We start from the raw sequence: 14,257 nt of genomic DNA, 5'->3' as shown, positions 1-14,257 counted from the left end.
CAATGGTAACATGGTGGGAAAATGTAGAAATTTTGGGCAAGTTTTGCACGAGCAATGAAAGGAGGTAATTGTTTGCAATAAATCTCGTAACGACTTACGTAACGCTTATTACTTAACACGAAATAAACTTTCCGAAAAACTTGATCAGAACTTCGATGACTTCCTGTAATCGCACTACCTTTAAACTTACAAACTCATTTTTCCACTTCATAAAACCCGTAATCTCGTAGATCGTTCCAATGAAGACGAAGGAAATCATGACGATAAAATAAAACTATCGAAAGCTAGCGACGCAATCCGGCCGGCAGCTAACAGCGAACAGCGATTAAAATTAATTAGTTTACTTACTGGATTTTTCCTGGACTCCTCCTCAGCGGGAGCTTGCAACGGTGGTCGTCGGTTGTGGCAGTTCCGGAACAGGAATACGTCGCCCTTACATCGATACAGTCTGCCTGCATCGAGATCCAACAAGCCGCGGTTGTGAGCCGGAACGCACTGCAGACGTAGCACGAAGAGACCGGGAACGCAGAGGATGTTGGAGCGAAAGTTTTAAACATGCGGCCTTCGCTACGGATTACCGTTGATGAGGAAAACCGTTTGCTTGCTCACTACAAAAGCCCTTGGAAGTCCTCCTCGTTCCATGATCCATTGTGTTTGTCGTCTTCTGTCGATGGATGGTTTTTCAATTGTGGCAAAATAAAATAAATTGAAGTATGATAGCGATGGGTACGATAATTGTCACAGTTAAAAGTGTTTGCTCAAAATTCTCATCGTGACCTCTATAGCTGCCTCGTTACGTAATCTTACTGGTGTTTGCTAGACCAAACTTATGGTATCAACAATCGGTTCAACGCACAAGATTTTCCAGCTTATCCAAATATTGGCAAAGTCCATTGAGATGAAAACTTATTGAAGTGAAAAAACATCAGTAATGCAGTCATTTCCACGGTTACAGAATGAAGTATAAATATAAGTAACACAAGGTTTTTAAGTGTTTTTTTTTCTTCCTCTTTATTTTATTTAAAAACATGTACAGTTTACTTAGTGTTTTTTTGTTATTTTTCTATTAATCGTTTTATCTTGTCATTTTGCCTTCTCAGTGGTTAGAATTGTTGTCGTAATGTGTATATTATGTTTCGGCCTTTTTGCGCCTTGCACGCCACAATGAATGTTTTGTTGTTGAATTTTTGGTTTTATTAGATCCTTCTTTCGTTCAAGTACAATATAACGTTCCCTGACTTCTTCAATTTTCCTTTTTATATTCGCCATTTTTCTATTCAGCCGCAGGTTGATCAGCTACCTTCATTGAGAATGGGTATTGTTTCGTTTCTGGTTTTCTCTTTTGTTTTTGAAGTTTCCACTATTTGCTATTCCGCAACGGTCCCCGGATCTGGTAAAGCCTGAAAACAACCTCCCAAGGATGGTGATGGTTTGAATCAGTTTGTCTTGCATCCTGCTCGTTGCAACGATTTCTAGTTGGGAATTACAAGGGATAAGCTTTTATCGGTTGTTTGTGTTTTTACATTAAAGGGAATGAAATAAATTCACGGCGGATCCGATATTATCTCTCCGCATGCTTAGCTTAGCGCAATGTGCTTGGAAAATTTGGCTGTTACATAAATATGCATCATTCGAATAGCAAACGATTTTTCACAAGAATAATGACCATTAATTTGATGTTCGCCGATCTCTTCGTTCTCGTTTGTCGCGTGATATATCTTTTTTTCAACTCACCCAGGCAAAACTCCATTTGAAACACGTTTAACGTTTTCGACAGAATCTTTCAAACTGGATCCTTTATGTTGCGGCTAGGCTGAGCTTATTTTACAACTTTTAAAGGGATTTCATAACTATCCAATCGAATTTTTGATGTTGCACCAAGCATGGTAAAACCATCAGAGATTCATTAACAACGAAACAAAACGTACATTGCATCCTTCATTCTCGCCCTCTTTGAACCTGTATCTTTTCCCCGATATCTGTGGATCGTGAGTGGATCCTGCAGAAAGCTTCTGCCGGGTACAAAAAATTAAATAAATTTACCATTACACTATGCGCGTACAATGAAGCCATCGGTCGGTCTTATGTACACAGCGTGTTATAAAATTAGACGTTTGTTAATGAGCTTCCTTTCTATTCGGAATTATTTAACACTAGCTGCTCCGTTTCACTGCGTTCGATAATGATTTCGTGCTAATGGTTTGCATGCATGCTTACTGCAGCGTACTCATGAGAGGGTGGGCTCGTGGAAGGAGCTTTCGCATTCAGTTGAGTTTCGTTTAGCTTACCTGGCTAATGTTCCAATTACCAGTGCCCGTTAATGTTTTCTCAAGAGTATGGTTTTATTTTCCTTCCACGTTGACTGTGAGTACTTGTTTGGCTTTGATTTTGGGTTGTTAAGTTTGTTTTGTTATGTATCACATTCATTGATTTTTTTAACTAAATCATTCGTTTAACTAACTTTTGCTTATCGCGAGCGACGTAGAGTCGTGCCGGGAAAAACAGTGCACTTTGAAGGGCAATCTTGAGTTAAGTTCAATGAAAAGATTTATTTGAAACAAGTAAAAAAAAAAATATTTAAAAACTTGCAAATAAAAAAATAGATTCCAATTAGTAGCGCCTTGACCAACAAACAAACAGAAACACCAAAATAAGAGGAACGATTTGGATGTCTTTTCGAAAATAAACTTTAGCTACAATGTGTGATGCATAGCACATACATGGGGGACATAATTTATCAATCTATATCGCGCACAACTACGCATTCTTTACCTTTCTAGATGAACCCTGTTCAGCAGAGATCACTTTCGCTCCCAAGCATCGCTGCAATGCGTTGCTGTGCTCAAGAAGTCACCGGCGCTTGACTTCACCGCTTGACGTAGGCCCAGGCAAACAACCAAACAGGAGAGTGCACTTGCAATGAAAACAACTGTCGCTTTGCAGACAGTCCAAACGAAGGAAGCGGACAACAAATGGCCTATAACGGTCTTGCAGCTGCTTCCGGTGCTGGTAGATGCGAAGGATGTCCACGAAAGTTCGTTCCGGTCAGCAAGCGACCAGTACGGTAAGATTGAGCAGCTGCTGGTCAGCAGTAGCATCAGCAGCGTCGGCGCCACGGCCATCAGGATCCGGCTGATGCTGGCGGCCGGATGAAGCGGACCCCTTGGAGTGCCGTTTTTCGAAGCCATCGCTTTGGCCGCCGTTTCCAGGCAGCTACGAAACTCCCGGTAGTCCAGCCGCGTTATGGCACAGTAGTGGTTGAGCAGACAGACTCCCTCGCAGGTGCTCGTCGCGTGCCGCACCGAGTTTGCCCGGTAGTACCTGACGGTAAGAAAAGGGGAAAAGGCCAGAATGAAAAGCGGAACCATGCCGAGTAGTATAAAAAGTCAGAAGCAGGACAGAAGAACCGTAAATTGAAGAACTTGAGACAATCTAGTTCCCACAGAACACACTTGCGAAACGACGATTGCGGTGCCATTCGGAAGCCTTGAGCATCTTGTCCCTGATGACCTCCTTCAAGAAGCAAGCCCATTTCGCCAAGCTTATTAAGCCGCATCCTTTACCCGGCGGAAAACTCCTGCCATTTCGTTGGATAACCTTCTTAAGACAGCTAATTTCAAGCGTAATTGAGCGCTACTACTCCAGAAAATTGCCTCACTTTTCATACGCTGACGAGCTACGTAACTGCATTACACTTCTTTTCGTAGCTAAGCCTCCATCGAAAGGGACCATTTACCGTCGCTGGCCGGGCCAAATCCTTAGGCAATGAAAGCCGACACAGGCATATCAAACGAAGTGCATTTTATCCCAAGATCTCACCGACAATAGAGAAACCCAACTTTTGCAGCAAGACTGTACAGTTAGTACGATCTTTTTTTCTCCTCGCACCACAAAAGTTCTTGTCAGCAGAAGATTACTTCCATCTGCATTCCATGGTCTAGTATTCCGGGGAACGAGATCTCTTCACAAGATTTAACTATTTGCAGTGTGTGGGTATGTGTGAATGTGTGGCTAGAAGCGAAGACTAGGAAAAAGTGGTCGGAAAAACTTTCAAGGATTAAGAATGTCGGGTGGGGAAATATCCTCCAACGCCACTGTCCCGATGGTAGCGGTAGAGTTTCCCAAACCGACCGGATGTTTGAAGCAAAAAAGAGGATGCTACAACAATCGCAAAGCCACACGGGAACCCTTTTTTTAAGGAGAAGCAGAAGTCCGTCGGCAGTAAGGAACAGTACCTCGTCCGGCAACTAGGCGACAACTTTCACATTGCCCTTGTGGAAAGCTGATAAGATAAGTGACTTTTTCTTTTTTTGGAATACAAAATTTTCATCTTATCTCGGTATGAGGTCGTTGGAAGGAAAAGAAAATGGCAAAAGCTTGCAGTGTGTGTGTTTGAAAACATGACGAAGAAATTTTCTTGGACAATGTGAAACTTGCACGAGTCGGTGATTGAAAACCAGCCTGTATCAGTGAAAGAATCTGTAAAAGCGACCCTCGGTGCACAGGACTAGTTGTAAAACTCGTGGTCAGAGAAAAAAATCGAATAATACAAGCGAACGAAGTAGGCAAGCACTCCGGCAAACGATCTCTGCAAATGACAACACACACACAACGAACGCGACGCAGAAGTAGGCGGCTTTGTGAAAAGTTTTCTGATTTCACACAAGAAAGATTATTGTTAGCTCTTCCGCCCATCGAGTCGCATTCGGTTCGGGCACCCCTTTTCTTCTCCATTTTCAAAGACGAACGAGACGACTGCGGAACGGAAAGCAGTCCTTGGGACGATCGGTTCACATCGGAGATGGCTTGTCATCTGCACTCGTCCCGGTCCGCCGGCCGGGAGGGTAGGTGGAGCGGGAGGAATACTTTTCCGGTCGAACCTTTTGCCGCGCGCGGGTGAGAAAGAGCAAAGAGTGAAGTGTGATAGAGACAGCGAATCCGAATGGGAGAGGATTTCCAGATGAAATGTCCGAAAGTTCGGTCACTGCCACCGCCTAAGCACTTACTTCGACCGAACAAACCCGGTGACATGTTCGTGCTCGGCTGGGTGGAAAATCCGCCCATGCATCCGTACCAACCACTCCCCTCACGCCCTCCGTAAACCGCACGAAAACGGGTTGAGCTTCAATCACGGCGAAGATAACCAATGATGGGGTCCAATTCTTTTCCCTTCAACGACGACCGAACCTGTTTCCGGCGAACGTTGAAGCAAACCTTTACCACCATTCGCCCAAGGTGGGCTCTAGGGGGGAGGTGGCGAGATTCGATGAGATTCCTTTTCGGTGCTTAGCTTCCGGTCCAGGGGTGCGGTGGACGGACGGCGGTTTCTCGGGATGAATGATACAAATAAAATGTTAGATTACATCCCCACCCCGCCCTGGATGAGACGTTCCTTCCCGCATGTCCCTCTCCAGAACGCACGAACTGGAACCCTGGTGAAGGCATTCGCGCGATACGGTCGAACGGAGTGGATCCGGCGGGCCGAAAAAGAGATTTGAATCTGAATAAGCCATAGCAAATCCCCAAATTGCGCCCCACATGCGACCCGCATAAGGCAAGTACGCCCAGGTTCGGGAAAATCCTTCCCGAAAATGGAATGCCGATAGTGGTCGGCCGAAACACACAACTTTGCGGTGTGCCGGGCATGGGAATGTTGGCCGTATGACACCCACAAGCCTCCGCACACAATGGATGGAAACAGATAATGGAATGTTTTGCGGAGGTAGAGATTTCTTTTCCGAAAGGGATCTCCCATCTAGATGCTGACCGGGGATGAGTAATTTTTCCCACATTCCACCATTTCGAGCTCAATCCATCCACACATCCCAAAGCGCGTCATCCGTCTTCGGAGTCAAAGCTGACGTTAGGGGGTTGCCTTTAAGGTGGATAGGCAATACCGCGGTTCGGTTCGACGCAGAACGCCAAGCAACGCTTTAAACAAACAACAACATTGTAACGCACCATTAGACCGCCCGATTGCCTTTCCCATTTCCTGTCGGTAGGGAAACTCCCGAGCACCGGGATGATGAGAAAAAAAGGCTTTCCACCACCGATTCGGTGCGATTGTTCGCATTGTTAAGCCTTTCTGCGTGAATCCGTGAGGGAGTAGGATTTGCGAGGAACGGAACTCATGCCCGCGAGGTTTGGTCGGTGGTTTCGGGAGGCTTTCCCACGAAGCGCATGTATTTTCGCAGCGAATGAAGGGATCTTTCGATTTCCGGTAAGGTTTTTTTTTGCCCTCGTCTACGATAGGTCACAATGTGTGATAAAGGTTCTTGGAACCACTCCTGGATCTCAACGATTACATACGAACAGAGACAGCCAGATGGGAAGCACAACATATTGGAATTCAAAATGGGATTAAATGAAACTAGTGCTGTCCCGAGGCTCTTACGAGGCATCGCTTTGTTGGAGGGTGAATTTCCGTTGGGCCTTTTTTATTTTAGGTCGATCGAAAACTCCTACGAAACAATCCTACGGGATCTTAGGAATCCCTTCGAAAATGCGGATGCGCAAGGCTTAGGTGAAGAAACTGTTATTTACACAACACGCAATCTTCCGCAAATCCTGGTTTAGTGGAGCGCCCTAAGACATTGAGACTTCAGCTTGACGGGGCGGGGTAAAGGGATTGGGTCTCGCGTAAAGCGGGATCTTAAATATGACTTACTTCATGAACTGCGTGTCGTCGGCACTGTTGAACCGATCGGCTAGGTTGTGGAGGGCCATCGATGATACCTCACTCAGCCCGTAGTAGTAGGTGGTAAGGTTGTACTCCGGCTGCCAGACGGCTTCCTCCAGCTTGTTGGCTTGCTCTAAATCTAGGTAGTACTGCGTGTAGTCTAAGACCTGGGGATTGGAGATAATAAGAGGACAGATGAAGATGAAAAGGGTGCGATGAATTATTATAATGTAAGTTGGGATTGCATGGTTTAACACAATCGAGAGATGTTATCTTTTTATCCTTTCCGCGTGTGAATGTTAGAATGTGCTTGTGGACAATTTTGGGACCCACTCACCTGCCCTGTATCGGTGTCGAATTTGTACAGCCGCATGGCGGGATTGTTGGACTCGCTGTTCCTTCGGGGACTTATCGATGGAGCAATCATCATCCATGATACAGGTTTTCCTTCGAATAGCATAGACAACAAAAAAGCATGTAATACTGGTTCTAAATCCGTCAATAGACTTTTATCAACATGGCTATAGTTGAAACGCCTCGTGAAAGTTTGCATGGCTTACCTCCTTCACCGTACACCACCCGGAACGAGTCCGAATGCAGATGGCCGAAAAACTGCCCCTGGATAATCGACGAGTACCGCTTGACCAGCCGCAGATAGCGCATGTTGTTCTTCTCGGTGTAGCTGCTGTGTCCGTATGGCATCGGGTGGCCAATGTGGCGTTCGTCCGAGCCTGGTGGTATGTGTCCTACGATATATACCTGCGGGGGAAATAAGCCAAATATGACGGAATGTGTCTTTTAGTATAACGTCCTCCATATCCCACCGGGAAATGTGTCTATATTCGGAGAAACCTGTCACTTGTTTTGATCGCTTTGCCAAATCCCTCGCATGTGGGACGCACAATCCCAAGCCAAACCGCTGGCGCAGGTAATGGCTTCGTATCAAAAATTCAATTACAGCTCGTAAAACTTAAGGCATCCAATTGAGTTTCGAGATCTGCCACTTTCGTTCGGCTCGCTCCGTTTCGGACGAGAAAGTTTGGCCACCGAATGCGGCGAACTCTTCTCTGCTCCCGCATGGTCCCACCCGGGATTGGGAGAAACCCCGTAGCCGGCATTGGGCGTATCGATTGGGATCAGGTCTGACCATCAGGTAAGGACCGCCATCAAATCACCGCCCTTTTAAGGTTTGATCGGTAAAATAAATGAACCACAATCCGGTAGATATTGATTCCCATAAAACCGCCATAAAACTACCTCCGGTCCGGTGAGTCCGGTGCGTTGCGAAGGTGTTCTAGTGTGTGCCTTTCGAACTCGAGCGGTTTAGTGCCGATACGAAGTCACCTCAACGGCGGGAGACGAGTGAAGTTGGCAGGCATCGCGTCTCCTGCACTCAACCTCAACTCAGGAGTAAAAAGAATGAAAAGAGGAAGTCATCCGAAAATCCCACACCCCGGGTGACTCCTTCGATAAAATAACGGCATGACTAATGGATCCAGCCGGTCCGGATGGCTTCACTCTGCTTGATGATGAATTATCCAGACCCGTTAGTGGCACGACAGACCATAACCCCACATCAGGACTTATGTTATTTGTCGGTTGGAGATTTCGATATTGATTTTGGGTTTTGGATGGCGATAGTTCATGCGAACGAACTGGAGCGGGACGGAAAGCGGTGGTGAAAATGCTTTCTCATGTCACTCGTTCCGTAAATCGCAGCCGTGCACTACTGAAAACCACAGCTGTGACAAGCGGCTGAATTTTTAATACACGTAAGATGTAAATCTTTGGCAAATTCCCAGCTGCAAAGGAAATTGGGCATGACGATGTCAGGCCGGGGGACTGATCTTGCCCGAGGCGCACGCAAATTTAATTATTCATACACCAGGCGACGGTGTGTTAGAAAGAAGTAGAAATTTTCTGCCTGGGAATACCGATTTGTCGATGTGTTTGGTTTGCAAAGCATGTTCCTATCCGTCGGGACTTTGAAGTCGAGTTTTTGGGGAGGTGGTTTAAAGTGCATAATATTGTTAAGCCAAATCCAATTAGCCTCGGAATACAGGTTGACGGTTTCAAAAATGAATTAGATGAAGACGTTGTTTATGGCGAAAACAAAATCCAGTTTGCTGACGTATTTTGGAAATCAATTTTCGGAACTTAAATCATGGTTTTGACCGTAGTATGACATATCAATGGATCATAACCACGCACCGGCAATGTGTGCAAATCGATAGATTCCCAGTAAGTGTGGCCGTACCCTTCCAAAGCCCTCATAGATCATCGCAGGCGAGCGCTTCATTGCTGGTTGCCAAAGGCTTTTCAAGTGTCTCGTCCACGAAGCAGCCCACAGAAATCAGAGAAGAAACGAAATTCTATAGAATTGCAGAGAAAACCTTTGCAATAAAATGGATTCAATCAATTACGGATAACCGGATAAACGAATGGTGACCACTCCAGATTGCTCCATAAATCAGCTCGTGCTCGATTCTCGTCGAGATGGTGTCCAGAGTTTTCTACTCTTTTTTTTTCCTATTTTTTGCTGCTGCCTCTCACTGTCGATAGGGAAAAGGGGATTTTCTCTTCGAGCCAGCTCTTTGCCGATGGCCGCCGGTGCCGAATGAGGCCGATTTTCGGTGCGAGATTTGATTCGATGTGCACCGGTGGAATAAAATAAATAGAGTATTAAAGCGTCGAATCAGAGCCCGGTAGCCCAGTTCTAGCTCGATCTAATTTATCTTCCGTCCGATTCCGATCAGGTTTTTGATGCTCTGCCAGAAATGCATCGGATCGCATTGATTGATGATGATTGCCCTGGTCGAATGCCGGAGTCAGCACGACCGGAACCGTCCACGTTCCACGGCATGGACGCAGCCAAACGAAGCACCAACAGACGGAAGGTGCATAAGAAGCGGAATGTAAGGACTCTACCATGAGAGGGAAGATTGACCGGAGGCATTCTTCAAAGGTATCAATTTCTCTGCTAGACTTTTCATCAATTTATTTTGCAAAAAAGAACTCCTGTGTATTGCATGTGTGCAAGAGTATCATGAAGGGCATCCGGTCGGGAAAACTTGATATTTTCAGGTTAGTATCCTACCAACGAATGGTAGAACAGAGACTTTGAAGCTCCACGATTGAATCCTTTAAGAAATCGTTCTCATCGATGTGAAGCCCATTCCATTTTGATAAAGTTTTCACTCCGTCAACTATAAGCCAAACATATTGGACCTGTCCGGAAAATTATTCTTCCCACTTGCCTGAAGTCTGGGGGCGCCAAATGGTTTTGCCAGATAAAAACGAACCCAGAACAAACGGCACGACATTATTGTTAAGTTCGATTCATCGTCCCGCGATGGACGTTATCCGGCCGACTAAAACGGATTTATTATGATTATCTGTTCAGCATCGAATTGTTTCCCGAGGAGCTTTCGCGATAAGCCACCCTGGATTTATGGCGCCCGTCTGGTGGGGGAGTTAATGCAAATGGCCTTCTGAATAAGATGCCGAAATTAATAAAGCAACCCGAGGCCACCGAAACCGAGCGTCAGGTGGGGGAGGAGAAGGAGGCTATCGGAGAAATGAGTTCACCAGTTGTACCGGGGCGATACGGGTAATCTTCTTGGCCCGACGGAAAGTTTTCAACGAAATTACCAGATCCGATTCCGTGCCCGCGAGCCAAAACGATGGCTAAAACTTCTATACCCTTTGCGTAGCACGGGCGTTTTTCCAATTTCGCGTTTAATCGCTTCTCATTATCGCAACGGGAACATCTTGCTGCATAACAGCGAGCTGTTTCTTGGAAAACGTTTTCCAGCTTCAGTCGTGCGAAATGCGATGTATAGACAACCCGATGTTCGTTGTTGCTGTTGCGCCACCCACTGTGGAGCGCCCTGGAAGAAAAAGAGGTGAGCCAGCACCCTGAACACAGTTCCATTAATAGCGGCGTTAATCGATTTTTAATTTAGTTTTAATTTGATCAGCTGCACCGGACAGCTTACAGGCAGGATGCTGATTATTTTCATTTCCGACGCTTCGAACGTTAGCGTCTGTTTCGAATGGGAGGCGGTTCCGAGATAACAGGATCTCCCGGTCCAATATACCCCTACCCGTGTTTTGGGAGGATGAAACGAGGGGAAAGTGTTCGGAAAAGGTTTTGTAATGCTTCGATGGCTTGCACAACAAACGGATGCCGTCTCAAAATCGTTAACGCGACTGCGGAATGATGGATTCCGGCCCAAAACTTCTTCGTCACCCATCGAACGAGTTCCGCAAGCACAGGAAGGAACGCTTGTCCGCTTCGTTTGACAGCGATGTTATGTTGTATTTGCCACTTGGCTTCTAGCATCGCTTGTGTAACCACTACCGCCCGGTTCGTGTCTCATTTCCGCCGTCATTCATAAACTGTCCGCCCGTTTTCGGAACGAGGATGGAACTTTCATTGAACGAAAAGAAACGGAAGAGTGACTGCGCGTTTTCTCTCATTTATCGAAACAAGCAAACGAAATAGCACCGTTTTGCCGGAGTGACAAAGTTTTGCCATCTTGTGTAAACTTGCCTCGGGACTCTTGTCTTCCAGTTCCCCCCGGTGCGGACCGGGCCACGGACTCTCGGGTCCCTCGAGTAGCACTGTTTAATGGCAGTTTAAACAGGACATTGATAAATAGCGAAACACCCACGGCTGTTCGGGGTGGAAATCATTCCATCTGATGACTTTTATAAAGCGGTAGAAGGCTGTTACAATTCATTGGGGCTTTGTTAGCGGGAGGACAATGCTGGCCATTAAGGCCTTGAAGGTAAAGCCAACGTTTGAAGCCAACGCAACGCTAAAGTAGGAATAGCTGTTAAAAATCCAAAAAGTTCCACCATGTGTCTTAATAATAATAAATATTGCTCTTAGTATCTCTCGTGTCCACTGGGGATAATTTGTAATTTTCATTTCAACAGCAAACCCTGCTGATAACGACGAAGCAGGGACGAGCCAGGCCCGTTTGCTTGGAGTGTGTCGATTCTGTTCATTTATTTGCTGCGGTGAAAGGTGTCAAATATTTCACCAACCCCTAGGATAAACGCTAGCCTTGCTGGTGCCTGTGTGTACATGCTCATGAGTGTGGGGATCGCACAAAGCAGGCCGTTGTCCGCTAATTATCGCACTGTTTGGTTTTTCCCGCCCCTGAGCCCTATCGCCTTCCTTCTCCTCTGAACCACAGCACTCTCAGCACGCCACCCAAAATAATGTTTGCACAGCATTTAAATTACAGCCCACCGAGAAAAGCGTAGGTGCTGATCACCGCGAAACTCCCCACGTGGAAAATAGTTGTTTTTGAAGCCGCGCTTATGATAGGCACGGTACCCTCGTGTCGATATTGTCACTCGTAATGCCACGCAACTCACCGATAAGCGAACTGAAGCACCAAAAGCCAGCCAAGATCAAAGTCCAATTAAGGATACACACCCAGGTCCGCCCCCTCCTCGAGGGCATCACCGCACGAACCGTCGGCAAATATTTGTACATAAAGCGCCTATCACACGTTCACGCGCGTGCATGTGTGTGTGTGTGTAATGGGAAAGTTTTCGTTTAATCAGCAACGTTTCTGCACCCGAAAGCCGCCAGCTAATCCAGCTTCGCCCCATCAGTGACGTTTGTGCGGGGCGCGTTTAAGCGGATTAATCGCGCTTCTGCTTCTCACTCACTCAAATAACGCAACAGCCAAGCGAAGCGGAACGTTACTAAAGTATGTAAGCCTGCAAACTGGAAAACTTCGCACCGTTCCTACGATACGTTCAGGGTCGTAGCAGCTGTCTACGGGGTTGTCAGGCAGCTTCCAACTCGGAACAAGTCGGTTGTGCATCCACAAAAGTATCGACAAGAAAAATGCAAGCCGCGGATTGGCTTAAAACGGAAGTAAAGATCGTAGGACTGCTTGCCCAACCCGAAAGTGCCGGGCGGATCTGTGAAGACTTTTACATGATTAGCTCTGCGAGTGTTAACCATAATTAACTGCCTTTCCTAATGGGTGTGATTTAACCGTGCCCGTTCTAAAACCGTTAGCACCTTCGCCGAAAGTTTTTGCCATAAACTAATCCACTTCTCTTTCCTCCGATTATTACATCTACCAGCCAGAGAAGCAAAAAGACGCGAAGGTGTGCTATTCTGTCAGGAAAGGAGAATTGTTCTACTAAGATTTTTTTACCCCATACCAACTGCTAGATCTTTTTTATCCCTATTTTTTAATATCTTCATACCAGCACACTGGTTTACCAGACAATCTCATTAAAAATGAGAACACAAGTGAGAAAAAAAGCAACACTCGGATCAAGAAGGAACAGCTTTGCCAAGCTTCACCAAAGCCTCCAGCCACCAGCGGGCTTTGTCGGTGAAAGATTAGGAAACATTTCTTCACCATTAGCCTGCGGGCTTTGCTACCGTTTTACAGGCTGGTGGTCTTGAACTGGTTTTAAATTTTGTCCAAAAACAAAACAACAATCTGCCACGCTCTGGCACGAAAGGGAAAGTCTCCAAAACGAATGAAGTAATCAACCGACCGGGGGGGAAAGAGGAGAAGTAATGGGAAAAGAAAAAGAAAATCAACAAACTTCATTAACCAGAGATTAACAACCGCGTGGATAATGGTCGGGATTTTGGGGAAATTTTTCCTAACGGCCTCTTTTTACTTTTTTTCCTGCTCATTTAGCGTCTTTGCAATCCCTGTGCAAACATGTTCCCGTGTGCGTCGTTTTTTTCTTCTGCGACGTCCCGAAAACCCTCTTTTTTAATGAATTTACAATGTAGCGAGCATATTTTTAAATCGCCATCGGCACCAACCCTAAGCAAACAGGCGCGCGGGTGCGAGTGTTACACTAAACGGTACACTTTAATGATGAAAATCTCGGCCACCTTCGTGCGAACTTTGCAACACAACCAACAACAGCAAAAAAAAACCTGTTCTTTTCACAGTGCCCCGCGCTGGCTTAAGACGTGACTCAAACGACCCGCCCCAGAAACGGTCGGAAAGGGTGGTTTTGTCTGACCGAGGCTGAGCGTTCCTGGCTGTAGCAGAAAGTGAGCGAAACCGGCACAAAACGATGAAACCAACTTGGAGGATTTAAGGGTTTCCCGGAGCCCACCCTGGTCTCTCCCTGTAACAAACAGTAACGTCTGAGCGTTGGGTCACCATGATGGACGGATTGCCGGTCCACGGTCCACGAGCATTGTTTCGCTGCAAGTAACACTGTAAACAGCGCGAAAAAGATTACCGAGAAACCCCCGAGAAGTTTGCTGCGGGACTTTTTTAATTAATTTTAATTTTCCTTTCAGGCAATCCACCCGTTCATCCCGAGGTTCCGACCCCGGGCAGGCGGGCTGTGAGGCCGGTGCATCGGGCAGGGAAATGTTGCAAGCAAGTTGCAAAGCTGGGCCAGTGAAGGAGAGAAACAAATTAAAAACAAAATGAACCATCAAAAAAGCAAAACAAAACATAACAGTTCATATCCTCACCACCAAACACTCATGACGAAAACGAAATCTGTTGGAAGAGAGATATTCATGTTTAGAGAGCACGAAAAAAGATCGTGGTAATG

General features: G+C 46.2%; 1 protein-coding gene across 1 annotated transcript in view; it reads right to left on the bottom strand.

The window, feature by feature from the left end:
• The window catches only part of LOC131293988 (acid sphingomyelinase-like phosphodiesterase 3a), a 55,175-nt gene that overhangs the window by 5,930 nt on the left and 34,988 nt on the right, over positions 1–14,257 (bottom strand). The window contains exons 6-9 of the mRNA XM_058322038.1: positions 7,240–7,438; positions 7,017–7,126; positions 6,668–6,846; positions 2,978–3,321 (exon numbers count right to left, since the gene is read on the bottom strand). Of these exons, the coding sequence (XP_058178021.1) occupies positions 2,978–3,321; positions 6,668–6,846; positions 7,017–7,126; positions 7,240–7,438 (832 nt within the window). The remainder of the gene's footprint in view (positions 1–2,977; positions 3,322–6,667; positions 6,847–7,016; positions 7,127–7,239; positions 7,439–14,257) is intronic.

Source organism: Anopheles ziemanni, chromosome 2 (genome assembly GCF_943734765.1).
Source record: "Anopheles ziemanni chromosome 2, idAnoZiCoDA_A2_x.2, whole genome shotgun sequence".
Taxonomy (NCBI): Eukaryota; Metazoa; Arthropoda; class Insecta; order Diptera; family Culicidae; genus Anopheles; species Anopheles ziemanni.
The sequence above is the reverse complement of the archived record's forward strand: the minus strand, read 5'-3'. Positions and strand labels throughout refer to the sequence as shown.